We start from the raw sequence: 26,301 nt of genomic DNA, 5'->3' as shown, positions 1-26,301 counted from the left end.
ATGGGAATTGTAGGTAAGTGAGCTAATTCTCACACTGTGAATCAGTACATTCAAACTAAAATTAATATATTGTCTTTGTTCCTGAGATCTCAGCAGGATTTCCTGGAAGTTGCATTGGCCCCTGTGTTTTACTTGAGCTCTCTGCTCAGAGTTTATTTTTATTTTTTGCTGACAAAGCAAGCTACTTTTTTGGGAAGGGGCACCCAGGTGGAGAGCAGGAGGGTAAAGGAACCCAGGAGGACTGCTCCACCACATGGCTCACAGTCTCGTGTTTTATGGGAATGGGGTTAAGTTTCTGGGTTGTCTCTGGCCAATCATTCTGCCTCGGGGTCCTTCCTGGTGGCACACGCATTGCTCAGCCAAGGTGGATTCCAGTGAGAAGGATTCTGAGAGGTTGGCAGGACATATAGACTGAAGTCTCCTCTCTCCTTTTGACCTTTCCTGAATTCTTCCAGTTGGTAGTATCTTGTTAGTTCTGCATTCCTTACGAGGACCTCCTGTTTAAGATAACTCATGCAAGTGGTTACTATGTTGCCTGGCCAGGGCAGGCAGTTTCAGTGTTTCCCCTAATAACTCCTCCCTGAGAGACTTCATACTCAAGATAAGTTTTGGGAATTGGAGTGGAGGTCTCTTTCTTCTGTAACTACTTCCTGCTGAGAGTTGGCATAGTCCTGCCTAGTAGAGTAGAAGTCTCTCTCTACCTAATCTAAATCGAGGTATTCTGTGCCCAAAACTGGCATTCATCCTTGTAGTAACAGCAGTTTAGTTGAAACTGTTGGACCCTGTGGGGGATGAACCTTGTAAGCAGTTGAAACAGACAAGGGCCAAACAGGAGGCCTAACAGGATGGTCATCACCAGGCCCAGAAAAGGCAGGCAAAATTTGGGGTGAGGGCTGCAGGGTGTGTGACTTTCTTCTGATCGATTGGTAGTGACGTAACAGGACAATGCTCCAGGAATCTTGGCACTCAGCCTGAAGTTACCATCCTCACCTGGGTGGGGGCCTCAGTTCCTGCAGAACTCAAAGATATTGTTATGCATACTCCTTGAGGTGGAACCAGGACCCTGCCCCAAGGCTGTACCACTAGTTGACAGCTCCTCCCCTGTTTTTGCATCCCCTCCCTTTCCTGATCAGCAACTGTTTGAATCTGCCCTTTGGAACTCAGGGAAGGTCAAGGAGGAAGGTCAAGGAGGCTGAGTGAAGCCTATATCCTACAAACAAGAAACGGGGGACACAGAAAGGATTTGTACTCTGGAGCCCCCCAGAGTCCTGCCCAGTTCCAGTTCAGGGAACTAACTGGGCAACAGTGCTGGCCACTTCCTGCTACAATAGGGCGTAGTCCTGTCTCAATTTGGAGAATAGACACTGGACTGGAAATATTTCTGATTCCTGATTCCTGGATCTGAGTCTTGTATGATTAAAATCTTAATCCCTTGGTCTGCCATTTTGGTGTAACAGACCCAATCAGAAGTAGCTGGAGGAGTGACAATGGGATTTTTATAGGGAAAATAAACGTCATTTCTTTTCAGGAGAATAAGCCTGAAACACAGTCTGGGCCTGGTGCTTTGGGGAGACTTGTAGCCAAGTAGCCAGTTGTCTAGTTTTATTGAGGTAGGTTTTAACTTTTAATGTGGTATTAACACATAGGTAACAGGTGCTATTGGTCATCAAACATGTCTCTTCTTTTTGTTAAATGTATGATCTAAAGCAATTCCGTTGTCTAAAAATGTAAGTTACGGGCTTCCCTGGTGGCGCAGTGGTTGAGAGTCCGCCTGCCGAGGCAGAGGACATGGGTTCGTGCCCTGGTCTGGGAAGATCCCACATGCCGCGGAGCGGCTGGGGCCGTGAGCCATGGCCGCTGGGCCTGCGCGTCCGGAGCCTGTGCTCCGCAACGGGAGAGGCCACAACAGTGAGAGGCCCGCGTACCGGAAAAAAAAAAAAAAGAAGTAAGTTACAAGAGGAGACCTTTAAAAAGTAAGGTTGCAGTTATCAGCTGCCAGCAGACATTATTTTGAGAACGGCTGGTGGCATCCAAGTCTGACACAGCTCAGAAAACTCAAGTTCTTAGCAATACAAGGATTTGCCTGAAATCACACCCACAGTGTCATCTAGTTATTTCTTGGATGTCTTAAACCATAGCTACTCCATTTTGACTCTTAATTGTAATATTCCCCTTAATAGCCAAAGCAGATGTCACCATTAATGATGTTAGTGTTTCTCTAGGTATGAGAAGAGCAAGAATCTGGCCCATAAAATCTTCTCCTGAAAATATCTAACTATCTATCGGAAGGCCTGTTCTGCCAGTTTTTCCCAGAGCGCCTCATTCCTGTTCTCCACTCTGAACTCCTTTTCAGGGGGTGTTGAAGGTCAGCAGCTGCAGCGGCTCGTGATTTAATCTTTGTAGAGGCAGACAGCAAGTGCCAATGGCGAGTGCCAATTTCCAGTCAGCAGGGCCCCTTCATGGTCATAAAGTTGACCATGGTTTGGGGGGGCATTTCATTCCACAGTGCTAGGAATGCTCATTCCCAGGCCTAGCAAAGTGTTTTCCGAGTTTAAGTTTAAATCTTATTCTGTAGAACAGTATAGCCAAAAATTTAAAAAAATATATAGCAGAAAACATAACCACCCCACTGGTCCTGTAACGTAAAACCTTTAGTTCTCAGTTCATATGCAACAGTATTATCTAGGTTCACAGTCAGGACATTGGTAGATAGTGGTGCCTACCTTGAGATTGACATAGCCTTACTAAAAGTCTAAGTTTACACTTTGACCAAATTCAGGACATTCACATTAATTTGAAAAGCCAAAAATACATACTACACAGCAGGCTGCACCTGATAATGAAACACTTTATTCTGCATCAAGGTATCTGGAAAATGAAGCTGCATTTGGGGCACGTTACAGATGAGGAATGATCCATATGTGGTGAGTACAAAACTCAATTACAACAGAATTATTTCCTAGTATTACCAGATACTCCATTACCAATGCTTAATTGAAAGTAAAACATGATTTGCCACACTAGAAGGCTAGAAGTGAAACATGACAGAATTTAAACAGGCAGATATAAATGTAGCACCTATCTGTATTTAAAAAAAAAAGTTGGAAAAATCAAATACTGAGGAAGAGCTCTGGCCTTAAGCACATTTTACCCAAAATCCAACCAGAAAGCCAGTCCATTACTTTTTTTTTTAAAGCAATTCATTGTATGGAAGAAAATGATGAATGCTAGATGAATTCAGTGACAAAAAGGGCACTTTTTGGCTAAAACTACAAAATAAACTGATTTTCTGAAAACATTTAGGAAAACATTTCAAGTCATTTTCAAAATGTTTAAAGGATACAGTGATCTTCAGAAAAACTTACCTAGTCTGTAGAAATTCATCTTGAAATACAAATGAAGCAAAATGATTTAAGGGTTATTATATATGCCCTTCAGATCAGTATAATATAACGACTGTGATCATTTAATGAACAAAAGAAACACAATTCTGAGAGCAGTGTGGCCTTGGAGACCACCCACACCCACATAACTGTACATACCAGGCTTTGCCATCAAGGTAGGAAATGGGCGAATGCGTTCAGTATCAAAGGTCAAATGTATTATTGTATCACAGTCATTCAAATTATATTCCAAAAGTTGTTCTTGTATTTTTCTACCTTTTGACTTATTTTCAAATAACTGGTTGCAGAGAATACAGAAATCCTGCTGCAATTTATGTAATATTCTAGGTGGCCTTTCATTCTTCTTGATTTATCATTGCTTAAAATCTTCAAAATAGCTTAGTGTGAGGCTCATGACAGTGCCTGGCACGGGGAGATGTAGCCTTTTTATTGCCTTTAAACACTGTCACACCGTCTGACTGCCCCATTGGTCTTCACAAAGCAATTCTTTTGGGGTCTGCTCCAAGCATAGACCAACTGGTCTGAAATATATTGGCAAACTAAGCATCCTGTAAGGCAAGCTGAAGCTTTCTTCTTGCCAATCAATTTAAAGTTCACAGGAGCTGCATGTCTCCATAGATACACTTGCTTTAGGTAGTGATAGTCAAAAGCACAAAGCATTTATGCATTCAATCACATAGCCAAACAAAAAAACCCTGAAGTCTCCTGAAGCCATTTATTAAAACTAGCCGTTCCAAAACCTCCTGCAGCCACTTTGCTCTGTTAGTACCATCAAAAACTTCCCTACCATAAACAAAAAAATAAATGGTATTTGCTGCTCTCCAAATATAGGCACTGCTCCGTATCACTGAACGTTTACTGGATTTTCCAACTAATAACTGTCAAAAAAGCCTCAAAAAACCTGAAATTAATTTTCCAGCTTTACTGTCACCAGCCAGAAGTAAAATTTTTTTCTCAGTTATTTGCCTGTTAGCTAATTTTATTTTTTAAAAAACAGTTGGACTTATCTTTATAAAGTATATAAAATTTTCAGAAAAAAACAAAACAATTTTGCTTTCATTGCATTACTGAATACCTGAGGTAGTTGAGTAAAAATGCACATTTAATACCCCTGCCAACACCATTCAGCACTTCCCTTAGGTTATTTGTGTTAGTGTTAGATAAAACTGAGAACAGTTTTTCTATGCTAACAGCTTAACATTTAAGTTCTTGTAATAATCCTCTTCTGATCCAATTTTAACAATTGGACATAGGAGCAATCTATTTTTATTTACTTGATGAATTTAGTAAATGCACCATTAAGCCAATTTCTGGCATTATGGGGGAATGAATATTAAGAAAAATTAGAATATTTGTTATACTGAGAATACAACAAAAGGGAAGTGCAGAGCTCCTCTCTTTCCCTCCCTCACCCCCTAATTTTTTTCTTTTTTTAAAGCTGGGTGTCATACATTTCAGAGAGCATAAAGTATACATTCTCACAGAGACAGGAGTTCGAAAGTTGCCTGGTCCTCAGAAACAACCGGCTAGGTAAAAACTTGTGCATGTGATTCTGGATAGGGGTTCAGCGCCCGTCTGTTGGTTAAGCAATCTGTCTTTGGTTTGGCATCTGCCTCTGTGGTGGGCTGTCTCCTGAGCCTTCACTTCCGTCTTGACTGAGGTGGTCCACTTTGCAGAGCTTTCTGCTGTTGGTGCTGCTTTACCTGAGTCAGAATTTCCTGAATTTTTCTCTGGGCAACCTGCAGTAGGAGAGAGCTTTGAAATTTCTACCTGATCAAGTATGACCAAAAGTTAATTTACTCTTCCATTTCAACAACTTCAAATTGAAACTTATTTGAAGATTAAAGATACATACTTATTAGTTTCTCCTAGCAGAGTCTCTGAAATCACCTGCTTAAAGGGGGATTAAAAGTGTTAAGCACCAAGCAGCCTGAAATATTTGTATGACATGGGGACACGCATGGGAGGAGGATCACTCAGGAAGAAGGAAGAAGCAGAAGAGCTCACTTATCACACTAGAGCCCACTTGCCTGGCAAGCATAGAAGTGACCAGTTATTTTGACCACCACTTGGTCATTCTCATCAGGCGTCTGGTCACGAGGGACAACAACTTCTGCGCTTGACAAATTCTGGAGCTCATTCACCTGAAGGAGATAAATACAAATCATGTTAAGTGGAGTTGTTCTTTTTTTTTTTTTTTTAAATTACCATTTCCTTACTATGTAACCAAAATACTGAGCTTTGGCTTTATATTTATAATCTCATCTAATAATACTAATAATTCTATCCGTTTACTAGTATTGTCCCCATTTCAAGGTAATTAAAACTAAGCCTTAGTGAAAGAAACTGACTCGCCCACAGTTGCATAAGTTAATGACAAAACCAGATTCAACCCCTGAAAATCTGATTCCAAAATACACTTTCAATCACTTCAGAATTGTAAATAGCTTTGAAAATGACTTGGAAGTTTTATGTGTTAGAAACTGGAAACCATTTGCTTTTTTCAGTTACAGAGGTATAAGTTATAAATGTAGATGAAATTTTTTAAAGTTTCTTTTCATGTCATTAAGTATTTGCACAATAAAAGTAAAAAGCTGATGTGTAACAACAGAAAATGCAAAATGCCCCTTATAAATATGAGACAGTTCTCCCATACAAAGTGGTCTGAAAGAGAGGCACTGCTTTCACTGGTAGCTGACACCAACACCCAGGAGGAACAAAAGGCAGTCTTCTCCAAACCTTGGCCCAGACGGTCCTGCTTTTTATAAGTTAGCCAAAATTTAGGGACTTGGAACTCCTAAGTACCTTTCAACGCTTTCCCTTTCATACCACTGCACAGGTTTTGCTGAAGTACTTGCCGTTTTGCCTCCTTTTCCAATAACTCTGCCAGCAGCAAAGGATGGCACTCTGATGTGAGCTTCAAGTTTCACCTCTTCTTTAGGACTAACAAAGTTTTCTTCTTTAATTTTTCCATAAATTCTTCCCTGAGCCTACAGATGAGAACATATCTCATCAGTGTCATTCATGTAGGAAATGCAAAAAGGTCCATTAACTTTAAAGATGGCCCGGATCCACTGGAACAGACCTTTGCAGTGATACATCTGCATTTGATAGATTGTGGAACGTTGCACAAGAGGTGGAAAAGTAAGGAAGTCCTAGAAAAGGTTGACAACAATAATAACTATACATCACAGATGAGGCAATTGAATGATTGATAAAATAAGATTAAACCATATTCTTCTGACAAAAACGGTTAAAGGCAATAAGTTAGCAGTCAGCCGAACTAAAATTTTTGCAAATGACCATTTGCTCTCCAGTCTTGAAAGGTAAAACCTCTCCTGTTGGCAGTAAGATAGTAACTGCGTTTTTCTTGAGTAAAAGGGACTGCAGAGGAACTACAGAGCCACCTATGCGAGGCTCACAAGAAGCCAAGCCGCTGTCTAAATGGGCCAGCAAGGAATTTTCTAGTTAAACATTTCTTCATCTTAGCCAGATGGTTTCTACTTCGACTAAGGCTACAAAATCAAGTTAACATACACATCTGACAGTTATAGTCAAACACATCCTGTCACCTGCTGCATACAACTAGAAGTTATACATAATAAACCTCTCCTATTATGTACAACCATTAATTTGCTCTGGTATACACCAAAGGAAAAAGAAGTCAGAGTTGGTTTCATCTGACAAGCTGCCACAGCAGAGAACAAAAACAAAAGTACCGAACACGTTTTCACTGGTGCAGAAATGATAAGCTCATTTTAGGGGGTTACAGGAAAAAAAAAAAAAAAAAATCCATCTTAGTACCCTGTCTTCCATTCTTCCTCAGTCTCAGGCCACAGATGTAGCTATCAACACAGTCAAAGGACACAACGGATATACATTGTCCTCCGAAACAAGCTCTTGAATTCGTAAGAAAAAATATGGGTTAGGAGGTTTACTATTACTTAGATGTCTAAAATAAAATAATTTATTTGTTATTATCACTGATCACATAAATGACATTTAAGCATTATAGCTTTTCTTAAATGTCCCATTTAAGACAACTGAACAATACAGGCATAGGAGGATACAGGGAAACAAACTCTGAATTCCCCAGCATACAAGCATTATGAAAACTGCAAGATAGTTAATTCCATTTATAGAATAATAAGACCATAATTGATGTTTGTATTTATCTTTTAGTATTTCAAACTAAAAGTGGCTGTCTCTGTAAGTCTGGGATAGGAAGCAATTTTCAGCATCTCTGAGTTTTGATCTGAACTGCCTGGACCACAAGGCTGGTATGAGGAAGTAAATTTCTTGACCCAAGTTTGAGGCTAGCCAACTGTACCCCACATCTCAAAGCACCTCCTTTTGTTTCCTGTTCTTCCTGTAAATGAAGTGAAAAAAGCTTCCGATTTTTAGTGAAAAGTAGAGGTCAAAGAAGGTGATGGTTTAAAAGGAGGGAAGAAGTGGGCACTTGTTAACTTAGCCACATTTTAGAGCTAAGAGAAGTAAGGTTAAAGAGTTATCCTGTTAACACAGCTGCTAAGTGGTAGAAACAAGACAGGAGTTTTGGATAAATTGCACTGAATTGAGTAGCTGCTTTTACCTATGACAAACAAGACACCCTACTGAGTTTATGAGAGAAATCATACTCAAAGGTATACGTTTGTGAATTTGAGGATCTGGCAGGGTCTTAGTCTGAATCATCCCAAGTCTGCTCAGCACCACCACCAGCACATTTATGTTGTACTTCCTGTGTCAGGCACTATTCTAAGCAATTCATATATTGTTTAAACCTTATTTAAACTTTGTGGGTGTTTTTAACCCCGATTTTATAGATGAGGAACTAGGCAGAGAAAGGCTAAGTAACTTGCCCAAGGTCACACCACTGGTAAATGGTAAAGCTGGGCTTTGAACCAGCAACCTGGCTACCAGGTCTCTGCTCTTCATCACCCTGCTACACCACCTCTCAGGACATGGTGGGAGGCATTCCAGCCCCAAAGGCCCCAAACCCCAGTATGACCAATGGTTCACACCAGGACAAATGCTGTAAGAGTTCCTGCCATTTCTATCTCTAAAATTCAAAAGATTAGAGTGGCTTGTTGACCGACTGTGGACAAGGGCTAACGGTTAACCCAAGGGTAAGAGCAAACGGGGACATTTTAATTCAAGGTTGAGGCCTCTCTGGGACAAGAGGAAAAACTTGAGAACAGCAAGGCATATGAATCAGACTTGTAAATTTCAGTCTTAAGGTCTCACCTTCACACATGCTAACAGGGCATTGAGCAAATTCTCTGGGAGATAGTCAAAACCAACAACCATTACAGAACTCTCAAAATTAACCAAAGGCTTTGGTTTATTTTTAAAGTGTAATTTGCAGTATGTTTCTACTCTGTTCTTAGTCTTAGAAATTTCCATTGAGAGATTCTTTATACTGAGTATTAGATTTTTTTTTACAGGAGAAGCCAGGTTATGGATTTCCCGAAAAGAAGACATCCATTCATTTGTTACCTGTGCACACACTCCAGAGCACATACCTTGAACTGAGCCTCCGGTGGCCCAGTGATAATCACCATCCTCACTTTAGCATCTGGTGCTTCAGCTGGAGCGATCTGTAACAGACCCAGTAACGGGTTATGACACTTTCAGGTGCCACCAATAGAAATGGTACACCAACCAGCCTGTCATTTGCACATGACTTCCTGAAATGCAGAATGAAAGCCTTCTGGAAGGTAGTTACATGAAGCAGTGATTAATGTGGATTCATTAGTTATGGCTCCTGCCGTATACTGTGTACTTACACTGTGCCTGGCCCTAATGTAAAAGTCCAGATGCAGCCTCTACCTAACCCTCACTATTTCCTGACGAGGTACTGCCTCATGGAGAGGCCAAAGGCTGGAGAAGGTGAGTCACCTGGCCCATGATCACACAGTCCAGTGAAGCTGGAGGGAGAGCTGGGTCTGGCTCCACCATCACATTCCTTGTCACTACACCAGTGGGTGCTCAAAGGGTGGTTCTTGGCCCACGCGCATCACAACACCCTGGGCCTCCTGTATGTGCAAGAAACTGCTAGGTTCCCAGTCTAAGCCTATCAGTACATTCCCCCAAAGTACACTCGCTGGACTAACATATGGAATAAACTAACATTAATTTGGCAGAAGAAAAGTAAACTCAGACTCTTCTATTTTGGCAGAGCGTGTGAAATGACACAAAAAGCCTAGGCTAGGGAATTGTTGCAGAGACTGTTGAAGGGGGAGGAAACCAGCATTCCCTTAGTAAGAAAGGATTTGGGGAGTTGGCTGGTAGGAAGTGTTTTAAAAGAAAAAAATTTGCTAGGTATTGGCTGTGCAAGAAGCAATTCCCTATAGTAAATAATGAGAACAGGAAGCAAAAAATACAATAAAAGCCATCCCAACTACCACTCAGTATGATCACTATCAATTACTTATAGTCTAGTAGGCCCTCCTCCACACCTTCATAATCAAAACAATGCTTTTTACTTTTAATAGACTCATGCTTCCTCCCTCAAAATAAAGCTAACATTTCTGTTACTTAGACCCAAATTAATACTATTGCTACTTTATTGCTGGGCACTAATTGTGAGTCTGTAAAACAAGCCAATAATTACTTCCTTTTAGACCACACTCTTAGGATTATTCACAGGAAACCCCAAAAAGAAGGTATCATTCTTCATCTTTCTGACTAAGGTTTCCTTTTTTTAAAAAGGATCTTTGTCAACACTGGTGATAGAAGGCTGGGGCTGAGGACACTTGTACACTGAGGTTAGGAGTACAAATTGCTACAATTTCTCAAAAGCCTGAAAAAAGCACATGCCCTGTGACTCACCAAACCCACTTCTGTAGACTTACGTTAAAGGATAAGGTTATATATGACAATTTGACCAAAAGAACTTTGTCTATCCCTGTGCAGGTTAAATTAGGAACAATCTTAATGTCCAGTAAGTTAACACAAATGATTATGGTTTGGTAATACCAAATATATGCCTATTAAAGTAAGTACATATATGGAAATTTACATTATGGAAATGTAGCGAAGTGTTAGGAGTGCTGATGAATCTTTCAGATTATGCATGTTTCAGACTTTTTGGAAACAAAAATATTTTAACCTCATCATAAAACCTCCATTAAAGCCAGAAAGAAAAAGAGCCAAACGTCTAAATACCCAGTTCTTCTTGTTCATGAAATGTTCGTCGCAGTTTTTCCAAAACAAAGCTGCTAGGTTCTTTTTGCATGTGTGAGCATGTTTTACAGATTAACTCAGTAATCAGGAAACTAACAGGATAGTAAAGTTAGTTCACCCCTTGGTCTTTTATCATGTCTTTTCCTTTACCCATTTATTTATTTTGGCTGCATTTTCTGCTCACGTTATTTTGTTATCTTTTGCTACAAGAGAGAATATGAGGGCTTTCCTGTGTGTTTTGCTTTTTTATTAACTGTGTAGTTTACATACAGTAACGCTCACTCCTTTGGTACCAAATACATAGTTGTAAATACCACCACAATCAACATAAAAACAGCTTCTGTCACTCAAAATTTCCTCATGCTGCCTTTGTTTTCAACCCCTTCACCTCCAACTCCTAGCAACCACTGATTTTTTTTTCTCAATTTCCATAGTTCTCTTTTCCAGAATTTTCATATAAGTGGAATCATACAGTATGTGGCCTTTTGAGTCTTCTTTCTCTTAGCATAATACATGTGATTCACTCAAGTTGTTTTATGTATCAATAGTTCCCTCCTTTTTACTGCTAAGTATTATTATATAGACGGGCCACAGTTTATGCATTTGCCACTGATGAACATTTGCTGCTTCCCCATTTCCCAGTTATAAATAAAGATACTATAAACATTTGAGTGCAGTGTGGTTTTTTTGGTACTATATTCAAATTAAAAATTTCATTAAATATTTATAAAATTGGACTTCCCTGATGGCACAGTGGTTAAGAATCCGCCTGCCAATGCAGGGGACACAGGTTCAAGCCCTGTTCTGGGAAGATTCCCACATGCCGCAGAGCAACTAAGCACGTGCACCACAACTACTGAGCCTGCGCTACTGAGCCTGTGTGCCGCAACTACTGAAGCCCGCGCGCCTGGAGCCTGTGCTCCGCAACAAAAGAAGCCACTGCAATGAGAAGCCCGCGTACCGCAACGAAGAATAGCCCCCGCTTGCTGCAACTAGAGAAAGCCTGTGCGCAGCAACGAATACCCAATGCAGCCAAAAATAAAATTATTTATATATATATATTTATAAAATGTAACCAAAATAAACCCCCCAATAGACTGATGTTTTCCTGAAGAAAGCTATGACTTTTATCAAGCCTTTGTCAATTTGTATATTCCTTAAAAGGACCACAGCCTTGATTGTTTGGGCACTGAACAGTGTCATTTCGGAGTGTGAGGGACCAAAGCCACGCCCAGGGAAGATGAGCTAGAAGGAATATATATCCAGGAATGCGGTGGGGCAGAACCACCATTCTAACGCCAAATTGCGTACCTGCAGACTACTTTTTCTGGAGAGAGAATTTAACTTACCTTGTTTAAGCTAGTGTTGTTTGGAGTTCTCTGTCACACACTTATGTAACCCCAATATAGACTGCCACATTCAATTCAAATTACAGAGTGGCAGGAAGACTCACATTTCTGTAACTCGCTGTCCTTAAAGCACCAGGAGAGCCACAGCTGGCAGAACAGTACCTTAATAGAAGCTCCTGCAAAGCGAGAAAGCTGTTTGATGTGTTGCCCCTGCTTGCCGATGATGGCGCCGACAGACAGGGCTGGGATGAACAGATGGACAGTCTCTGTTTCTGACTGCTGTTGGAAAAGAAAGACAGGACATACATGCTTACTGGATACAAATCAGGCTGTATCGCTGGCATAGGGAGAGGGGCATTCTCATACTGTTAGAAATATTAGGATAGTTTTAGGAAAAACCACCACAGTAAGTTGATATGAGTTTACCTAACAGGTCGAGAAGATCTCACATTCATCCTGAAAGTGTTAGCATTTAAAACATCAGTTTTCTCTGTACAGTTTTTCCTCAAATTTACAGATTTAAAACAGATTTTGTGCCACTTAATATTGGTCCACCAAATGACACCACCGCTGTTACCACACAAATTCCTAGTGGCAGTAACAGCTCCCTCTTCTCCCTGTAAGCTCAGCGTGGAGGCAGAGAGCACGGAGCCCTGAGCACTACAGACCTCCAGAGGGGCCCTGATGCTCAGCGGCAGCCGTTCCACTTCTTTGTCCCTCCACACACCCTCAACAGAAGGCTGTTCCACATGACGTCATTTACTCACACTATTTGGTAGGAATTTTTTCTGTCTTTAGTTTCCTTCCTCTGAAGCAAAGTTGTTTGTTTTTTTTTTTAAATAAATAAAAATACTAGTAATAACAGAAGGCTGGTCTGGTTCTTTAAATAAAAGGAAAACCTTTTGCCAATTTACCAATTATAAACATGGAATGAGAAAAAGGAAAGGATATCACACAAGACAAAACTAAGATAGAACCATGTCAATAAATCTGAACATGTCCACGACTTGTCTAGAATTACCAAAATCAATCAGAAAAACTTACATTGACCAAATAACTGTTAACCCTGCAATCAACTAGTTACTTAAATAAAGTGCCAAGCCCTAATAGATTTGATTTTTTGTTTTCAAGCCAAACAGGAAGAATGACAAAAACCCAGTGAAAAGGAAAACAGGAAACTAGAAAAGGATAGGCAGACATGTTTCATGGAGGAAAGTCTATGAAATAAAACATTAATAAATGGGAGCCTACTGCAAATAACATGTTCTCATTTGTTTTACTTTAATACACGTTGGATATCTTCCTGTGTCATTCCTACATCCCTACCTCATTCTATGAACTGTATTCCTTCAGAGGGAGACACAACAGCGGATCGATCTCATCCCTGTTATGTATGTGTATAGTTTTCAATTGTCAACTAACGCATTTGTAATGGTGCAATCAAATCTTTGTACAAAAAAATTGTGTGCCCTCGTACAAGTACCTCTACTGCATAAATTCTTAGCACTACTGAGTCAAAGGGCCTGAACATTTAAAACTAATAAATATTATCGAATTATCATACAGAAAGGTTCCCACTCAGTCCACACAGAACAATGGAATTCCAGTTAAGACATTCATGGAACATTTGTGTTTTTTATTAGTGGAAGATGGGTAAAAAGCATGCTGAGGTAAAAACTCAGGCTTAGGAGGAAGATAACTATGATCGGGGGCAGGTGCACACAGCAGTCCTTTGTGGTGAGAGTTTGTGAGTCTCCCCTGTGTGAGCTTCTGTGCATTTACACCTCACAACTGATCCAACTGATAGAAACTAAGAGCATTCCCATTTTAAAGATGAGAAAACCGAGCCAGAGAGATTACTTGCACAAGGTCATATAATGACTGGTGTTGGAGCCAAGATTCAAACCTGGGCTTCTCTATCTCCTAAGCCATGTTCACAAAAAGTGAGTATATACCCCAATTCCAACAGGTATGGGTGTACTTTGCAATATACATAGACCTGCAGGAATGACTGTTAAGAAAAATGTCCAGTAGAGCTCTCAGGGAAGTGCTCCCTTCCCTGGTTGTATCACTCTTCTCCATCTGTGTTGGTTTGACTTCCATGAGTCAAAAAAATTAGTAATGTGTAGGTGGTAAAAGCTTAAGCCTTTGATCATCAACATGCTGAAAGGGGCATGAGAGACAGTCCATGAACATTTTTCTTTATTTTGAATAAGGAAAACTAAAGATTAAGAATGATGTAAAGTACTAAATGTAAAATATAGACAGCTGGTGGGAAGCGGCCGCATAGCAGAGGGAGATCAGCTCGGTGCTTTGTATCCACCTAGAGGGGTGGGATAGGGAGGGTGGGAGGGAGACGCAAGAGGGAGGAGATATGGGGACATATGTATAATTATAGCTGATTCACTTTGTTATACAGCAGAAACTAATACACCATTGTAAAGCAATTATACTCCAATAAAGATGTTAAAAAAAAATGACGTAAAGAAGGGCAAAAGGTACGAACTTCCAGTTATAAAATAAGCCCTGGGGATGTAATGTACAGCATGGTGACTACAGTTAATACTGTATCGCACATTTTAAAGTTGCTAAGAGTAGATCTTAAAAGTTCTTATCACACTTAAGAAAATTTTTGTAACTGTGCAGTGATGGATGTTAACTAACTATACTTACTGTGGTGATCATTTTGCAGTCTATACAAATATTGGATCACCTGAAAATGTACATCAATTATACCTCAATTTAAAAATTTACCAAAAAAGATGCGTTTAATTGAATCACCAAGGGGCTTCCCTGGTGGCGCAGTGGCTGAGAGTCCGCCTGCCGATGCAGGGGACACGGGTTCGTGCCCCGGTCTGGGAAGATCCCACATGCCGCGGAGCAGCTGGGCCCGTGAGCCATGGCCGCTGAGCCTGCGCGTCCGGAGCCTGTGCTCCGCAACGGGAGAGGCCACAACAGTGAGAGGCCCGCGTACCGCAAAAAAAAAAAAAAAAAAAAATTGAATCACCAAAAAAGAGAAGGACAAGATGCTCTACTAGAACAAGGAAAAGAAATCAACAAGTTTGTTGTCTCACCTGCAATACATCCATCTTAAGCATGTGTAAGACACTTTTAACTGAAACTTAAGGGTTTCAATGTTTGTTTCCACTATGAGAATAAAATAACCACATCACAGAAAAGTCCAAAAAAAATCTCCAATTCCTTCATCTTTCCCTGACAGTTATTTTGCTATATCTGAGGATGCTGTTTTAAAGACCTTTAGAAAGTTTGGTTTCCAATTTTTCACCAATTTGTCTAACGCTGCAATCAAATCTTTAAATGTAAATCGTGTGCCCTTGTACAAATAATTCTAAGGTTTTAGGTAATAAAAATGCTAGATCAGAGCATGAACATTTAAAATTGATATTTCCAAATTCTCATGCTAATTAATTTATCTTAGGGTGAATAAATGTGTAAAAGAAAGGGGGAAGTCATTTTGGTTCGAAACATGCCTTTCACACTTACAAATATTAAGCAGTGTGTGATTCTAGACCCCATGTCTCATTTCCCACACATAAAAATCATCTGAACTCTGCTCTTCTAAGTCTCTTCCTTTATCTGTAACCACACCCCACCATGTACCTCATTTCCTATACAAGTTAATCTAAAATTCAACTCCAGAAAATATTCTTGACAAAAACCATTGTACATTTTGTTTCTTCAGCATCTGTACAAATAGATGTGCATACTATACTCTTTACAACTTGGTATATCTTTGGTATGTTTCCTAGGATGTTGTAACACACTGCAGGCCTTAATACAGCTGTCAGTCTAATGAAGATTCCCTTGGGGCTCTATAACCATTCCTGGAACACACATAGCAGAAGAGGTTTTGCCTTCCCACTGAACTCTTGACTGTGGATATTTGTGAAAGAGGCCTATCCGGCACAGCTTGGCCAAGTCAACTTCTACTGCTATTCATCAGCGAAGAACCAAATGGAAATACTGAAGAATGAAATAATTTTTAGTCATAAGAACAATGCCTCTCTCTTTTTTTTTTTTTTACAGTACGCGGGCCTCTCACTGTTGTGGCCTCTCCCGTTGCGGAGCACAGGCTCCGGATGCGCAGGCTCAGCGGCCATGGCTCACGGGCCCAGCAGCTCCGCGGCATGTGGGATCTTCCCGGACCGGGGTACGAACCCGCGTCCCCTGCATTGGCAAGTGGACTCTCAACCACTGCGCCACCAGGGAAGCCCAATGCCTCTCTTTTGAAAGCACTGTACCTCACAGCCTGCTAGGGTGTTAGGCAATTACCACATACCATTTATTCCAGAGGGACACTTTAAGGCCTCTCTTATTTTAATAACTGGACAGGAATGAATTAATGCTGACATTGCCCATAAACTGTGCTCAATGTTAGTATCAATTTATTTTGTCATTCTGGTCCTTATATTAAAACTGGTATGTTAATCTGAACCAATTTTTTAAAGTAAAGATAGGATCTAACTTTTATCTCACTGAGAACATCCATGTAATGTTCTTCCGAATAATAAACTTTTTTTTTAGGGGGGTGGGAGGAGTCGGGGGCTGGCAGTAATAAAGACCTAAGGATCAGACTAAATCTAATGTGTAACTCACCCAGGTCTGCCCCATTGTATTTTGCCATGACTATGTAATTATTTGCTTTCTGGGCCATGTTCCAGAAATACTTTATGCTGCTTACAAAATACACAATAGAAAGATAAGACAAAGGAGGTGAAGAAATAAGAGCATAGGGACCTCAACAGAAAAGATAAAACCAGAAATGCTATTATCATACAAATTTGGCTCTAAGCTTCCTAGCAGCTAATTTAAAAAATTAGTTACATGATTTACCACATCTTGAGAAAAACTATTTGTTTAGTAAAAACTACTTTTCCTAGGACTGACCCCAGACAGCAACTTCTGAATGTCCTCAGACGCCGAATGTAACAGGCATCATCCCCAGAGCAAAAGTCCCAGAGCCTCACAAATGTAGCCTGAGCATGTCTCCGCCTAGAAGATACCGAGGACCATGGCTACGAGAAAAGCTCACGGGCAGAAAGTGTGTTGTAGTCTCAAAAGTTGAACAAAAGCAAAATCATCTTTCTGATACAGTCATGGATGAGAGGCTATAGATGTTTTTGTTTTACTGATTTTGGGGAGGTGGGGTAGGAGGTAACAAATCCATTACGGAGATTAAGAGTGAATTTAAAAGTTGAGTGAAGATTTGGAAAAGGAATGGTAGACAGTAGAGAAGGGCTAAAAGGACCAAACTATAATAGAAAGAAGGGGCAAAGACATAAAGAAAGCATCAGTATGCAGACAGAAAGAAGTTCCACACTGGGAGGTTAGAGGGAAGTAAATGAAGCCTGCCAGGAGGCCGTGTCCTGGACTGACAGCGTGGTGTGTACTGTTGGTAATAGCACCTTAATGAAAAGGTGACTCATCAGGTGTCTGAAGCCTGATGAAGACGTTTCTGAACGCCACCCAAATCCCTTTGTTCCAGTTCCATATCCACCAAGCACATCCCTGACCATAAATTTCTTGTCATCAAGGAAACTTTCCTCTGGGAATATAAGGCACCTCGCATAAACATCCTGTCTACTGGACAGTCATTAAACTGGCCCATTCTTATATGGGATTCTGTGTAGTAAGCCATGTTTTCAGGATTAGAACACCCAGATAAACATAATTTTTACATGTAAAACTAAGAAGCCAGAACAATGGGTTATGATAAGTCTCTTTCACCTGTGAATCTAAGACTGAGATGAGCTTAAAAAAAAACGCATCAGCATTACCCTATAGCGTTACACATTCTTTGCATGTAAGTTAATGTTCAGCTGCATTATCCTGAACGCGTCTTCCTAAACTTTCAGAGGTGAAAGACATTCAGGTCACAAGCTGTTTCCCAGTGGATTTCTGCCAGATGCCTATTGGCAAAACTTCCTTTGGACTTCTTGGCAGACCCTACGCTATAGCTTGAAATAACAGAAGAACAAAGCTGCTCAACTGAAAGTTTGCATAACTGGTGAAGTCTGCCAATGAGTAATTCCTAATCATCTATCATGAGGAAATACAAGAATGAGCAAACAGTAAGGTTAAGTGTATTTACATTGTGGGGAACAGAACCTAAGACATCACAAAGGCATGGCGACATGCATGCCAGCCAACAAGACCAGCCTCCAGGAATCTGGAAGAATGCCAGTGTCTCCCTCTGGCTTGTAAAATACATACTCCTGGGGTTTTTTTTGTTTTGTTTTAATGGATTTTGGTGTGGAACTGAAGTTGGGTTTACTCAACTTCATGACCTGAACAGAATATTTAAGTTAAAAAAATAAATAAATAAAAAAGCAAAGGAAGTTTCTCCCTATAACTAAGTAACCAAGACCTCTCAGAGATAATAAATATATGCAACGAGTTATTTACTTTGAAGTTGTTTACTAACAAAAGAGCTGCACCCACAGTAAGAAATCCTAAACAGTAGGACTACAAGAGTCCATGAGAGTCATTTGATCTAAAAATCCCTTTCAAATTATATTTTGTTTCTTAAAGAGCACTTCAAACTAGGTAAGACCTAAGAAGAAGTGTTCACCTTTCTTGCCTCTTCCATAAGCAGCCACGTTAGCAATTTTCAGATTACACTATTGTTCTAGAGACTTGGGGAGACTCCGAAGACGCTATCAGAATTATGGAGACGACGGCGCCTGAACTAACGTCTCCCAACCCCGACGCAAGCCGCCAAGACCATCCAGCTATGGATGTTGTTGTGTGCGATGCCAATTCCAGCTCTTACTCTGCTCGCTAGCTGCCAAACGCCTCTTCCCTACTGTTTGAGCATTTCTGAAAGGAGCATTTCCTGTCATTTATAAACTTGAAGTTGGCCAATGAAGTACTGCGTAAGCCAGCTGCCAGGCAGGAAGTAGAGACTTTTGTCTGTTGGAAGAACCAACTCTTTGGCTCTATGGGAAAAATCAACCTGGCAGGTTCAGGGAAGAAGAGTATGTTTTAGGAGGAGGCATGGGCAAAATTCTGGACTAGAACAGCAACAAGGGATTTATCCAAAGACAGGATGCATCAATTCTACTTTCATGTTACAAAGCAGAGGTGAGAAAACACGTGTAGAGAAAAAAATGAAACTCTAAAAGAGGAAGCAATACATGACTCCTTGCCAGGCAATATATATTTAAAGTAAAAGCAGAGATTTGCTGCTAACCTACAGGAATCAAGGATAAAGAGACTATCTTAGTGAGTAACCTGACTTCTCTGTGAGAGCTTCTGCAGAACAGTAAGCTTCTCATCAGCAGCTGTAAATGCAATGGAGGAGTATCAGAGTGCTGAGAGCAAACACCTGCCAACCTTTAATTCTCTAACCCAGTTTTTAAATACAGGCATACCTCAGAGACATTGCAGGTTCAGTTCCAGACCACTGCATTAAAGCGAGTATCACAATAAAGTGAGTCGCACAAATTTTTTTGTTTCCCAGTGCACATAAATAATGTTTATACTGTATATAACTGTCGTCTATTAAGTGTGCAGTAGCATTACATCTAAAAAATGTACATACCTAATTAAAAATAATGCTATTGGGGAAATGGCACCAATAGATCTGCTCAATGCAGGTTGCTGCAAACCTTCAATTTGTAAGAAACAAAATCGAACTCTGTAAAAACTAGTAATGTTTGACCTGAAAGAAGAGTCCTTAGAGATAATTTGTTTATCTCGGTTTCTTCACTGCGTGCATAAGAAAAGAAACCCAGAGCAAAGAAGAGGAGACTAACACAAACAGAGCTGGCTCTTGTCTCTTTACACCCCTCCCCTTTAGCACCAAGGTACAAACACCTCAGCCACTTCACATCACCTGTAGCTGCCGGTGCAAAGCTTTATAAAACACATCATCTATCTATTCACACTTGATATGAAATTCTGATGTCTATCTTTAGATTAATGGGCTTTGTTACATGGTTTTTACCCAAAGAGGTTTGAAGTGGCAGATGAGGGGCAGGGGAAGATGCAAACGTCGCCCACAGCAAAGGCAGAAACACACACACTGCAAGACCATGGCAAAAGCTAAGCACACCTGACAGCCTGGTGGCTTCAAGAACAGGCAAAGGAAATTCTCATTCTCATGGGGGTAAAACACGAACCATCTCAGCGATCTGTGTTCTCTGTAGAACTCCAGTTGCATTTTACTCTACATGTCTTCTAGGCACTGAGAGAACAGAGTCCCCCACCTTTTCTCCCTGGACATTTCCCTAAATTTGGTGTAGCAGGTACCGCTCACAACTTTATGTGATACGAGAGCCAAACAGGAAGGGAGAGACGTAAAAACAAATTCAAGAAGGAAGATCCTAGAATGTTAATTTTATTTCACATGATTGTCTACCTCCAGTTATTACTGTTGATGCACCTGAATTGTGCACTTCTTTCAAAAAAAATTATTGTATACGGTGTCTGCTAGGCTGCCTTTATTTTCATACTATCACTGGTCTCCTATTTCTGACCTCAGGAAAAATGCTACTCTTAAAAAGCAAATATAAAAATAAGGATTATTTCTTAATAATCCACCTGTATACAAAACAAATAAAAGCTGTTTAATGTTTGCACACAAACACACACATGCACAATAGATTTGTGGGCACGACTACCTGAGCTGTGTAATAAGTACAAACGTTCAAAGTGGAAAGCGTGTCTAGTCTCTACTGACCTTTCAAAGCAGTAAACTTTCAGGTGAAGTTCAAGATGAAGGAAGCCTTTTAAAAATCCCTTCCTTCAACATTTAAAAATAACTAACCTCTTTCCCCCTCCTCAAAGTCTCAAACTTTTCCTTTGATATTTGAAAACATACATTAACAACCCTACCACTCAAGAACTTCAAAAGAAATAACTCACGGGTCTACTCTGCAAAGATAAGAAGGTTCTAGTGACAAGAATTGAAAAGCCTGTGCTGGCTCCTAACTTACGAGAGATCACACGGGGACCAGGTTTTGCATTAAGATTTTTCCCAATTAGCATTTAATGTCACACTACTCGAGGGCAACAGAGTCTGACTGTGTCCCTTTGACTTCATCCCCCTCAACCATAAGGAAAGCCAAGGCACATTGTCTTACCTCAAACTGTGGGTAAGGAGGAGTCATAGCTGAAGGGGGCCCTGAGGTGGGAGGTGGCATCCCTGAAGTGGGTGGGAACAGACCCAAGGCATTCAGATTTAATCCAGGAATTAAATGTGCTTGAAGCTGCAATGGTAAAAAGGTCCCTTCATTTTACAATTACAAGATCAAGTGTAAGTGAGCATTTATATGTGATAATATCCAGACTGTGACCTCGTTTTATGACTCAAATTTTAGAACAAAGCAGATGTTCCATGTGATTATACTTGAGTATGTAGGTTATGTCTGTTTATAATTCTTGATATTTTAAAATCCATGTGCCGTCTGCCTCCTCTTTGACCTGAAGCCATGCTAGGTTCCTCAAAGCAGGGAACACAGCTTTCTTGCCTTTACGAACAGCTCACAGCGCTCAGACATATATGTAATCTGTACACTCTGGGCACACAGTAAATAGAGACTGAAAATCTTGCATTAATTGAAGAAACAAGCAAACAAGATTTGTTCATTGAAGAGCAAACCAGATAGCAGATATTAAGAGATCTTTACGCCATGGAAAAAATTTGGCAGTCATGAGTCTAAAGACCCAAAACAAAATCAAGCCCTTTGGAAATCAGGTCCAATCCCCATGTCTTCTACAATTAAACCTATCTTTGGAATGGATCCAGGAGCCAGAAATGGGATTTTGTTTTGGCTTAATTTGATAAGGGTTAAGGAAATAAGGTGAGGACTACAGAGTTCAGACTTGAGCACACTCAAGAATCTTTTTTAAAGGTCTATGGGGCTGCATTTACCCCCAGGCGACTCTGAAACATTTGGATGAGCAGTTATAATGTGAAGGAAGGTAGGCAGGCAGCAGTCATGTGGGGGTAAAATGATTAGCATTCCAAGCTCTTCTCACAAAGGTAATATCATTTTCACATTTTCCCTTCTTTTAGGAGTAATGTTTCAGATGACAGGCCCAACCGAGGAACTGTTTTTTAATCATTTACTTGAAAATTCAAGATAGACTTTGGAAACGCTGCATTTTCTGCACCATTCCATCCATTGAGGAATGTCAGCAATGCACTTGCACTACACAGATTGTTTTGTCATTTGAAATTCTGTTATCTCCAAGGTTTATGAGCAACCAAATTTTAAATTTGTATTCATAACGGTAGCTTTTATATGCACGGTATCTATTATAATCCTAATAAGCATGCCATGTAGGCAGTAGCCCCATCTTACTGATGAGGAAACTGGTGCTCAGAGAGACCAAATAAGTTGTCCAAGAGAATAGAGGTACAGCTAATAAATGGTTGAGCTGGGATTCAAACCCAGTTCACAGACCTCTAAAGCCCACATTCCTATAATACTATCATCTCCCTCCAACTCACACTGTATGGGAGAGATTAACCTTTTTAAGGGAGGTATTAGCCTTACCTCACAGGTAAGGAAGCTAAGGCTCAAAGTTGGCTAAAATCACAGAGAGAGCCAAGCCTGATGTCAAAGTCTGCATCTTGCCAACTATCCCAGGGCACTCACCGTGGTGCTAAAAATCAATTAGAAACCACATCTAACAAAGACACCCTTAAAGGAATCAATGTTAATGCAATTGAAAACATCTTTTGATTGTTCATCAAAATAAAGACATTTCCTTCATATTAAAACTAACATTCATGGAAGCAATATCATTTTCATAAGACTCCCTGATTTTCTTCATGATCTCTTCCTCAGCTTTGGCACATGTTTCCACACTGCCTTTGACCGTAATGGTGCGCTCTGGATTGTACAGCGTCAGTTCCTGCAACCTGCAGATTGAAACAGAGGGGAAAGAAAAAGACTGGAAATTATAGGAGGAAGACAGTAATAGTCCACCCACAGATGGCAATTAAAACCCAACTGTGGAGGCTGGCAATATGTAAAAGTGGGTGGTTAGCCATGATGAAAGATGAGTAAGCCCCAAAAGACATGACTGCAAGAATTGTAAAACTGCATGAGAGAAAATACTGCCCCTCCCACCTTCTCAATAAACATCGCTGAGTGTACACAGTTTGATTAAGTCCATGTTTTAAATAGAGTGCACTTCTTGACCACTTAAGGTGAACTATTTTCACAATTTAACAGTGAAATGTAAAGAAGATGGTCGGAGGAATCTACAGTTTTAGTGGAAACCAAGAACCAAATGAACATAACCTTTAATGAGTATGTTCCTAGTCTGCACTGACCAATTCGAGGCGTTAACTGGCATTCTCATGCAATTGCATTTTCTAGGTCGCCAAGGAATAAGCACGAAAATATTCCAAAAGGGCAAGCCAGAATTTAAACTTATTTTTGACGGTAATTTTAGAATTTAGATTGACGTAGGCTTCAGGAAATAATACAAATCAATCCATTTTGACTATATTTTAAAAATAGTCCCTCGATGACCATTTAGACAACTAAAAAGTTAGAATGCAACAGCAATATTCAGAAACTCCCTGCTTCACTCAGCTTCTGTTGAAGTTTCAAAATCCATTCAGGTGACAACTGAGACCACCTAAGCCTGAGCCACTCAACAGCCTTGAAGGGAACCAGTGGGAGATACTTACCATGGAAATAAGACTAAATACACAGATGGAAAGGATATAGAATATTGAGACAGCTCCCCTTCATATTCCTAGGGTTCAAATTCTCATTTTCACTACTAGCAAAATGTCTCAAGCTAGACTTGAGCCAGATGAATAGGATATTTTTCCTTAACTTCTTCCTAAACTCGCTAAAAATATAGACATCTACACAATGAAGATGATTTGTCTTAGACAAACAAGTGTAGGTCTCATCTCCAGGCTCAACCCACCTCTCCACTGCCAAGCATTTTCTGTTACAATTTTTAAAATAGTTGCTTCCAGAATAGATTTTAAGATTATTTTCTATTAAAACCCTCCCCTTTCTGAGCATAAAATTCAAGACAGGGTAGGATCATTTGATATTTTTAACCACTTTGCGGTTTTTCCTTTCTTTCCCACAAAGCACAACTCTCCCACTTCCTTTCCATCCCTTTCTTTGAAAACTCCTTACTACGTGAACATATTGCCCCAGTCTTTCTCTACTATTCTTCGACTTTTTGGGGGGTACTCTGAAGGAAAGTCACCCTCAGAAGACAAAGGCCTTTCCATACAATTTCAGGGCATTCATGGCCCCAGGCATGGGGGCCAGCCCCCAAATCCCCATTCCCCAGGGATGGGCAGTCTCCTCCCACACTAACTAGAGCCAACATGTCAACAGCAATAGAAAAATGGTAAAAATGTGACTTCTGAGGCTATGCTATAAAAGACACTGCCGCTTCCGTCTTGCTCTTTCCTAGATCATTCACTGAGGGAAGAGAGCTGCCGTGTCTTTAAGACACGCAAACAGCCCTGTGGAGAGGCCCAGGAGGTGAGGAGCTGAGGCCTCACTCCGAGAGCTGCCATCAACTTCTCAGCAACATCAAGAGATCCCCAAACAGCACCGCCCAGTCAAGCTGTTCCTGAATTCCTGACCCACAGAAACTAGGTGAGCAGTCAATGCTTACCCTTGTCGTCAGCGGTCCAGTGTTGGGATAATTTGTTACACAGCAGTGCATAATACACTGGGTTATATATTCCAATTTTGGGAGTATATGCCAGAAAACCTGACCAAGACTTCAGCTAGGAAATATGAATGTGAAGTATTTAGTGCATCCTGCCTTTTTAGTGGGAACAGATAATACTTTCACTATGAGTTAGAAACAGATAGCAGGCAGTAGACTCAGTTTGAGAAATGAAGTATAAGTATGGTGGTACAGGCCAGCTCCAAGAGTTGTAAAATGCTTAATATATAACCTACAGCTTAGAAACGGTGTGTGAAAGTTTTCTGATTCAAAAGAAAGCAAGCCAGCACTTACGGAGATATTGTGATTTTAGTGTCTGTGTCTTGCTCAATTTTTTTAAGGTTTCTTCCTTCCTTACCAATAAGACGTCCTACAAAGTTATTATGGGCTAAAATCTTCAAGGGAATCTCTTCTGTGCTGTAAAGAAAGAAAAAAACAAAGCAAAAAAAAGGGCCATCAAATCAGGGTAAGTAAACCTACCGTAGGGTAAAAAGACAATATTCGTTCATTAAACATTTACTTCCTACCTACCAAATAGGAAGAATTCTGCTAGGTATAGTTTAAAGCGTGCTGACCATTAGCCTACATTCTAGCAATGCATGAATAGAGGGGGTGAAAGAACACTGGCAAGTATTTGGATAGGAGTTAATGTTTAAAAGTTTTCTTTTATTCATCTCAGGGAATGTCTTCCCAAAATGGATTCTGTTAGCTCTTTGAAAACACCTTACTCAAACCCATATTCTGAAACCCTGAGTACCAGAACACCATGTACAAATGCAAACCAGTGTGATTTCAGAATAATTTTAAAACACAGTCCTGGAGGTAACATGCACAATTTATAGAGGGAAACAGAAGAAACTCAACAGTGGTTACACCTTGGGGAAACAGTATAAGAGCAGGAAGGGACGGCTTTCACTTTTCACTGTGTACCTTTCTGAATTTCCAAGTCATATATGTAGCATTGTTTTAAAATGTCATTGGGGTTATCTGAATGGTGGGCTTTTTCTTTACTTTTCTCTGTACTAAAAAAGAATTTTAATCTTATAATACAGCAACATATAATACCTTATAATTAAAATATATGTAATATATTTCAAAGGTCCCTACAAATTAAATGCTAGTCATTAGGTCCCCAAGCTAAGTCTAGCATCTTACTCTGGATCCTACTTTGAGCACACCACTGTGCTGGATGCTACAAGCAGCAGAGAACCCAACCTCTGCTCAAGGTTCCTGTGCAAAAGATACTTAGAGTTTCAACCTGAAACGCCCCAATCAATCTCCAGTTTACCGCAGCACATGATTAGGGATTTCCCCACCTCCATACTCCCTGCTGCTGCAGGGTAGGCTGGGCAGACATGGACAGAGCTCCAACGAGCTCCAAGTAAAGGAGTGAGGATTTGGGGTCCCTGCTTTGGGTAAATCCCAGGGATACTTCTTGGACCTTAGGTGAGCTTCCTATGACACCCAATTGCCTTCTTTTACAGCTAGACTTTTCCCATTACACCACTCACAACATATCCAAACATGAATGAAAACAAAGTATTTAAAAGACTTATGCTTTATTACCAAATCAATAGTGCCAACCCTCTGTTGCTCTCTGGGACAGTTATTTCTCTTTCTTTGTTGGCAATTCCCAAGAACTGTGTCACAGAATTCCAAAATAAGACAGT

The 26,301-nt window shown here is 40.3% G+C and overlaps 2 protein-coding genes across 7 annotated transcripts in view; one reads left to right on the top strand and one right to left on the bottom strand.

The window, feature by feature from the left end:
- MALSU1 (mitochondrial assembly of ribosomal large subunit 1) overlaps positions 1-12,805 on the top strand; it is a 30,680-nt gene extending 17,875 nt beyond the window's left edge. Inside the window, exons 5-8 of one of the 6 annotated variants that reach the window (XR_010945432.1) lie at positions 1,529-1,610; positions 2,354-2,425; positions 2,865-2,924; positions 8,849-12,805. The gene's annotated coding sequence lies outside the window, so the exon portion shown is untranslated. Of the gene's footprint in view, positions 1-1,528; positions 2,426-2,864 lie in introns of all 6 variants that reach the window. The other 5 variants (XR_010945433.1, XR_010945434.1, XR_010945431.1 and 2 more) reach the window with 5 other exon arrangements.
- IGF2BP3 (insulin like growth factor 2 mRNA binding protein 3) overlaps positions 2,835-26,301 on the bottom strand; it is a 139,141-nt gene continuing 115,674 nt past the window's right edge. Inside the window, exons 8-15 of the mRNA XM_067746152.1 lie at positions 24,926-25,048; positions 22,697-22,832; positions 21,046-21,171; positions 12,101-12,217; positions 8,927-9,001; positions 6,263-6,394; positions 5,435-5,548; positions 2,835-5,143 (exon numbers count right to left, since the gene is read on the bottom strand). Coding sequence (XP_067602253.1) covers positions 5,045-5,143; positions 5,435-5,548; positions 6,263-6,394; positions 8,927-9,001; positions 12,101-12,217; positions 21,046-21,171; positions 22,697-22,832; positions 24,926-25,048 — 922 coding nt within the window. The 3' untranslated portion in view covers positions 2,835-5,044. The remainder of the gene's footprint in view (positions 5,144-5,434; positions 5,549-6,262; positions 6,395-8,926; positions 9,002-12,100; positions 12,218-21,045; positions 21,172-22,696; positions 22,833-24,925; positions 25,049-26,301) is intronic.

Source organism: Pseudorca crassidens, chromosome 8, assembly GCF_039906515.1.
Source record: "Pseudorca crassidens isolate mPseCra1 chromosome 8, mPseCra1.hap1, whole genome shotgun sequence".
Classification (NCBI taxonomy): domain Eukaryota; kingdom Metazoa; phylum Chordata; class Mammalia; order Artiodactyla; family Delphinidae; genus Pseudorca; species Pseudorca crassidens.
Note: the sequence above shows the minus strand (reverse complement) of the source record. Positions and strands in the feature narration are given on the sequence as shown.